The sequence below is a fragment of the Montipora foliosa genome, chromosome 11 (assembly GCF_036669935.1).
Source record: "Montipora foliosa isolate CH-2021 chromosome 11, ASM3666993v2, whole genome shotgun sequence".
NCBI lineage: Eukaryota > Metazoa > Cnidaria > Anthozoa > Scleractinia > Acroporidae > Montipora > Montipora foliosa.
The window spans coordinates 11115258-11122757 of NC_090879.1; the positions used below are offsets into that span (position 1 = coordinate 11115258).

Here is a 7500-nt window from a genome sequence, read left to right on the forward strand (position 1 = left end):
AGCACACTTCCAATGGATAACAATGTGAAGGCAAAATGCACATTTAGGGGAAAGCCAAGGTTAAGGCCCTCACTTATGGACCATGCAAAAATGCTTCCAACAACCACTGGTGACACAGCGCTAAAAGTAAAAATACATGTAGCAATTAAGACAAATAACCCACAGCCACTTGCCCAGACAGACTCATGGCAAACAATTCAGCTACTGGTAACAGGTGTTAAAATTACATTGTACATGTACATGTAGCTATAAACTCTCTATTCTTTGTCAGTTTCTGCTTCACATCATTGACAACATTGAATTTAGGGAAGCAGCATGACTATTCCGGGGGTGATTAATAATAATAATAATAATAATCATCATCATCATCATCATCTTTATTTAAAGAGGGTGTACACATAACAGCTTACGCTGACAAACCAGTGGCCCTCAGAAACTACATTTGTAAAGTTTAGTAAGTAATACATGTAAGCCTAGGATTAAAAATTAGAACTAGCCTAACAAAGTATTGAAGGGCCGCAGCCAGGGTGAAACATAGTTGAAATTTAAAAAACAATCTCTGGCTTTCTTATCATTCATTTTACCCGTCGAAGACTGCAGTTCGGGCAGTCGAAAGCTCGTAGTTTTTAATCACTTTAGCCAGAGATCGTTGAATTTTTAAAATTCAACCAAAGTATTAATTATTAAAAACACGTATAAGTATTGGGGTGAGTGGTGATTAAGTGGGGGTTAGGGTTAAATCACCCCCCCCCCCCCCCGGAATAGTGATGCAGTATGGAAGTGTCTCTACAAAGGTACAGTACCGGTACTTCCAACATTGGATCCAGGAGGTTCTAAAGATGAGCCTACAAGGCTGCAGCTAGCTGCTATAAAACATAACCATTTTCCTGCTAATCATGTACCTTTATGTGTAAAATTCCTCAGCCATAATGAAAAATCATTCAGTACGTAAATTAATCTATCTGATGGTTTTGTAATGCACATTTCATGAAGGTAAGTGCAAGTCAACCAAATTAAACAAGTAAAAGACCAAACAGTATGGGTGATTGGCACATGCCTAGAGTTACAAATAAATTGTAAATTGCAATCAACAATAACAAGTTATTCATGTGGCACCTTTAAGTGTTTTTGAGGAGTTTTTCTGGTTTTGATTTGCAAATGTTTGAAAATCTGACAATTGAAAACACCGTTCTCCAGTTCCATCAGCAATCATTTGATATGTGCTTGTCTTCTTGAGCCAAGATAGGCCACCAAATTTCCAAAACACTGCAATGTCGGCAAACTTCATGTTGATCTTTTAATTTTCCTTGTTCTTGCGGATATCAGATATCTGCTGCTTCAATACTAATGCCATATTCAGCTGACAAATTCGTTCCTTTTTCTCCTTTCTCTTAAATCGCAAAATTATAGACTGTTTATCTGTTATCGAAAGAATGGATTGCTTTTTGACGCTGTAGTTCTAAAGAGAATTATGGCTGCGGATCTTGATCATGACTAATAAATATATCCATGACAAAATTGGGACCAGAGAAAAAGTCCGGATAATCGAACTTTGACTGTACATTACGCAACCATCTAATATCCCATCCTAGTAACCTAGTAAGTTTTGTACTATCTGAGCATAAACTAGCTTGTTTCTCACACAAAAAACCTAATTCTTTAATTTTTCACCACAGGCAAATAAAAAATGAATGAACCCAGTATACATGGGATACATGGCGTCACCTAAATGCAATGGTTCAATAATTATTATTACACGTTACAATCTCGTTATACCTGGATGTTGAAGCAGCTGTCATTGCAAGGCCATTTATGGTACCCAACATTTCACTTCTCACTGTATTATTTACAATAATTCCAGTTGAACTAAATGAAAATCCAACATTCAACTTCATGAGCAGAAGAATTCCTATCAGCAAGGTCCAGAGAACTGTTGAACTAAAAAGAAGGCGAAATTATGAATTCAATCAAACAGTGAATTTTATGTGCAGGACTGTACAGTATTATAAAACAACATACCGTAGTTAAGCCAGGGCAATCAAATGGAGGCCTTTCATTGTTGTCAGTGGCATTTATATGATAATCATAATTCTACTAGACTAAGTATACTAATGCATTAATGCTGTAATCTGATTGGCTGAGCCATTGAACACTATCAGCCATTAGTGTGCAGTGGCTGGAGGTTGTCTTGGAAATAACAACTATGAGGTTATAGTTGATTCATCAACTATCACCTCATAATCTTATTGTTAATAAATTATATTTATTATTATTTGCATGTGTTTCGACAGTCCCTGGGTTTTCTTTCCCTGGCTTAATATATGACTAGTCATGTGGCCATGCAAGACACTAGTCTTTTTCAAAGGAAACTCATTTAGAATGTTTTAACCTGCATGGAAGCTGTGGAAAAGTTTCCAGGCTGGGAATAAGACTGGCAAAAATTTACCATGCGTTGCCTTGTGTTTCCACATCTGATTCAATATTTCACACTAACCTGTTGTAGTAGGTGTGTATGAATGGTAAAGACAGTATGGTTACTCCTATGAAAGCATTTGCTAATTGAAAGACCTGTTGGGGAGAGCATTTGAAGAATGCAATTCAGTACACAATGTTGATGACTTTGAGCATAAACTACCAACTGCACTAAAGACCACAGAATTAAAATCGAATGTAGCACAAAACAGCAGTAAGATCCTACCAAAGTCTGAAACTGCAGAGGAAAAAAAAAGTGCAGATGCAGAAGGAAAGTTGCAGGAATTACACTGTAGCACTCATCAGGCAAGTTTGTGCATCACAGTGTAGCTATCTCGATTTCCTGCTTGTGTGAAGCATTACCCATGTTCTGGCTGAACCTGTAATGCAATTATTATTTTTCTGTAGGAAGCAGCTTAAAGATCCTTGTTGCAAAAATAGTAAATTAACATTGAGATCTTGTGCACTAAACTCATCTGTCATTCACCTCTATCAGCCAACATGTCGAACAGCATCTGGCTGACACGTCAGGTTGATTTTGGCAGAATACAACAGTTTCTGTTATCTGCTCTTTTAATAGTCAACAGACCTCTTTTCCCGTAGTATTTGGTGAAAAAAAAAAACACTTTTAATTTGTAACACTTAAAGTGCCCCTAACCCCAAAATATTTTTTTCGCTTAAATGAATCTTTGCACCTGTTCAAGATGCATTTGACGTCACAATCTACTCTGCATGCATTTTTACAAAGAGTTCATGCAATGTAAATAAGTTTTTGACGTCACATCAGGAATAGACCCACTCCCCTTCTGACTCAGTCGTGAACAAAAGATGCTTGGATTTTTGCAACTTTCGAAGCCTAAAAAATGGCAGGATTTGTTAGAAAAATGAAGAAATGGCCGCAATGCGTTTCGAACAGGTGCAAAGATTCATTTAAGCGAAAAAAAATATTTTGGGGTTAGGGGCACTTTAAGCTGATTGGATTTTGTATGCCGCCCTTAACTTTATTCAATATCATAGAGTAAAACCCTTACCCTTATTGCACCAAGTCAAACTGCAAATAATTTCAAGCAAATGTAATAGAGATACACATAATTAGATCTATACCCACTGAACTGAAGTACTAGTCTTGTAGTATGTAGAATGATCAATGAGGAATGCTCTCATTAAGAGAGCATTAAGTGCATGATTGCATGGAGAGTCTCATCCTACTGGCTGTCATTTTGGTCAGCTGTCTCACAGCTAAATAATTACTAAAGCAGCCATTCTGTGGGAAAATTTATGCATCTTTGAGAGTTTCAATAATTATAAAAATTTATATTTATTCTCAATTAAAAACAAGATAAAATAGGACAACATCACCATGTTTTTTTATGAAAATTAATGAGCATAATGTCCGTGACGATTATTTTTGCTTGCTGACACTATTGCTGACACTAAGTCGCATTTGGCAACTTTGATATATCTTTTTACGACGAAAATATTAATTAAGTTCTGTTTTGTGTATTTTATGCACTCCAGACAACAAATTCACAGTCTCCTCACTGTCTCATTTAACTTAGGTTGAAAAGTACTTAACAAATAAAAGGCAACAAGGTGTTTATATCTTTGTGACAACTTTAAAATTATTAAAATACTACTGCTACATGAATTTTTTACCTTGGGATAGAGTACCATCTGAAGAACAAGAAGTGGAGCCCCAACACAAACCAAGGATGTGCCTATTTGGTTAGTGGAAAAGCCAATTAAGTCCACCTACAATGAGATTTCAGGTAAGAATTGCAACCATTTTTACAAAATAGTATTGAAAAAAGTTTGAATGTCTAAAACGTGGCTGCATGTACCATTGAATTAGTTAGTTGACTTTGTTTTGATACAAACCTCACAACAGAAACTCGTTCTCATTTAACAACAACATGATTTACAAATTAAATAAGCGAGGTTGTCCCTGTTTCAAACACCAGGCCAACCAAACCCATGACTTTGGTTGCCCTAATAAATCTACATATGGTTGCCCATTAAGAAATTCCCTACGTACGATTAATTGCTGTTGTCCTTGTCCCTTTAATTTGCTTTCTCTTTCTTGTCGTTTCTGTGGAGGAGACTGAACTCCAATCAAACAATGCCACATTTAACTCTGTGAAAGAGATAACTAGTAGTCTGTACTCCTAATTGAAGACAAAAAAATAAAGTTGAAATTTACACTGTGGGGCGTAAAGAACGCGAAGACAATGAAAACATGCCTTGTTGCAATCACATGGCAAGTGATCTTGAATGTTGTGGGCGTGTCGTTTTTCGCAGAAGCCTGGGTTCAAGTTTTGGTATATTTTCAAACTGACGTCTTCGATATCCATTTTTTGCATTTTCCAATCTGACAATGTTTTGTAAAGGCTACAGTTGTTCAGTTGGGGAGGCGCAGTGGCCTCATGGTGTAGAGTGCTCGACTCCGGATCGAGTGGTCCGGGTTCGGGTCCTGGCTGGGGACATAATGTGTTGTGTTCTTGGGCAAGACACTTTACTCTCACAGTGCCTCTCTCCACCCAGGTGTATAAATGGGTACCGGCAAAATGCTGGGGGTAACCCTGCGATGCACTAGCATCCCATCCAGGGGGGAGTAGAAATACTCCTAGTCGCTTCATGCTAATGAAACCAGACATAAGTGCCAGCCTGATGGGCCTTCTGGCTCGTAAGCAGAGACTTAAAATACAGTTGCTCAAAACACAGGAAAATACACGGCTGCAGCTAATTGATTATTATTAACTTCACACTACTAAAACCCACAAGTATGCTGTGTGACTGCTGCTTATGATTATTAATTGATTACCGGTAATTAATTTTCTACTATTGACTTGGTTGTCCACTGTCTTCCTTGGGCAACCAGGCTTTTATTTTACCAAAAACTGGTTGCCCGGTATAAAACTTTCTGGTCATCTCAGATGACCGGACCATCGCTAATTTTGAGCACTGAGTGTTTACATAAGAAAGGCAACAAGGTTTGCATCAAAGGGGTCTGGCAAATCTGCAAGCCAGCGAGCCATGCGAATTTCGAATTTACATGTAAATCTGAGCATCCATTTCAAATAGCACTGATAAACAGTTATTACAGTGTAGGTCTAAGCACCCATTTTAAAACGGTTAGCTTTCAATAACTGTGTGACTCGCATGTTGACTCTTATATGGCTCGCCATGTTGGCTCGCATGACTTGCAGCCATGGCTCGCGTGACTCGCAGTCATGGCTCGCGTGACTCGCAGTCATGATTCGCGTGACTCGCAGCCATGGCTCGCGTGACTCCCAGTCATGGCTCGCATGGCTTGCAGCCATGGCTAGCATGACTCGCATGGCTCGCTGGCTCGCACATTATTACAACTCGCATCAAAGCAAGGTCAACTCAAGCCGCACTTTTATTCAAAGGCCTGGTAAATGATTGAGCACAGAACTGTAAAATGGTCTTACCGGGTAATTACTGCTGATGAGTTCAAAATTTAGAGTTAATTAAGTCACTGTCCGCTTACCAAGATGAGGTGGAGTGGCAGCCCATAGTGAAAACAGCTCATCAAATCCAATTACTTTTAAGGGATATGATGCAGTATGCAGCAATTAAATAATGGAAACAAGAACGTTTCGGTTTCTAAAAATTGGATTGAGACATATCACAACGTCACATTCAGAATAATTCTTGACAATAATAATAATACATGTATTATAATAATAATAATAATAATAATAATAATAACAACTTGTTGAATTTACCAGCTACCAAATGGAGACGACCCTTAATTTTTTTTTAGACAACTGTCGTTTGATGTAGGTATTCTTTTAATTTGTGCATTACAATGTATAAAGCCAACAAAAAGAATGTGAAAAGAAAGGAAGTTAGATCATCAGCTTTCACATTGAAATGAGATGAAGCATGCATTGTAGTAACAAGTGATTCTTTCTTTCTGTCACATCATCACCAATGATAATCACTTGCTCTTCATTAACAACAACGCTTTCAATTTCTGTACAACTTCTCTCAGTCTCTGGTATTTCACACTTAATATTGAAATCCTCTTGATTATCAGAATAACCTGTGCTCTTCATTGGTAACAATTCATTTGGTTCACTTTCTGACGTTAGACTTCTACTGTATGGAAAAAAAGAGAAACACCTACCAATTTTATTACACATTATATATCGTACATTTATTTAAAAATAAGCTTTCCTTCACAAAGAAATAGCTGGAAATTCTAAAGGGAATTGTTCTATTTGCAGTTTATATTTAACATGACTGTAAATTTAATACTTGCATTAATTTTTCTCCAGAAAGCAGATCTACCCTCAAAACCCTCTAAAGCAGCAATGGATACTTGCTGGACCTTGAAACTTGGCCAATTTAAAATAATTCAATTGAAAAAAAAAAAGCCTCTTAAAAATATCCTGGAGAACTTGTTTTTACGTACTAGTTTATAGGTGGGTTGCAATATTTAAATCTTTCACCTTTTTCTTGGGGAGACATTTCTTTCTCTACCTGTCGGTAACCTGTCGGCGGGACAAACTAAAATGATCGTAAGCATTTACTTGTCTATTGCTTCTAAACTACGCGAAAAGAGCTAAAGGCAGTTCATAACGATACCTTGAGCAGCACTTATACCACTAATATGGCTTTTGTCCACTGCATTGTAGGGCGATTTGAAGGAAAGTGTTTGTCTCCTCTACTAACTACGTATTGATACGCAGCTTATGGTTTTCAGAGTTTATAGCAGAGTTTTCGATTAAATTAGCTTCCAATGCGATTCTTAGATTGTCTGGTGTGTTGTAAATTACGCAAGTGATATATCCTATATATATGCATCTGATAACAACTGATAACAGTTGATCGGTAAGTAGGTGAAGTCTGTCGAGTCATACATCACCATTACGGAATGTCACGTTAACTGCTCGTTTTTACCACAATTTTTCTTTTTTCTTAACTGATCGGTAACCTGTTGGTTAGCTGTCGGTAGACTGTCGGTAAGCTGTCGGTCAACTGTCGGCCGACAGGTTTTTT

At 37.5% G+C, this 7500-nt stretch overlaps 1 protein-coding gene across 3 annotated transcripts in view; it reads right to left on the bottom strand.

The window, feature by feature from the left end:
* The window catches only part of LOC137975945 (uncharacterized), a 4873-nt gene extending 700 nt beyond the window's left edge, over positions 1–4173 (bottom strand). Inside the window, exons 1-5 of one of the 3 annotated variants that reach the window (XR_011117667.1) lie at positions 4129–4173; positions 2699–2852; positions 2495–2568; positions 1777–1938; positions 1–120 (exon numbers count right to left, since the gene is read on the bottom strand). The exon at positions 1–120 is cut by the window's left edge and continues 700 nt beyond it. Coding sequence is in view for 1 of the 3 variants with exons in the window: in XM_068823159.1 (XP_068679260.1) it covers positions 1–120; positions 1777–1938; positions 2495–2568; positions 4129–4146 (374 nt within the window). In the remaining 2 variants the exon portion in view is untranslated. Of the gene's footprint in view, positions 121–1776; positions 1939–2494; positions 2569–2698; positions 3083–4128 lie in introns of those variants that run through there. The other 2 variants (XR_011117666.1, XM_068823159.1) reach the window with 2 other exon arrangements.
* Between the last annotated feature and the right edge of the window lie 3327 nt (positions 4174–7500).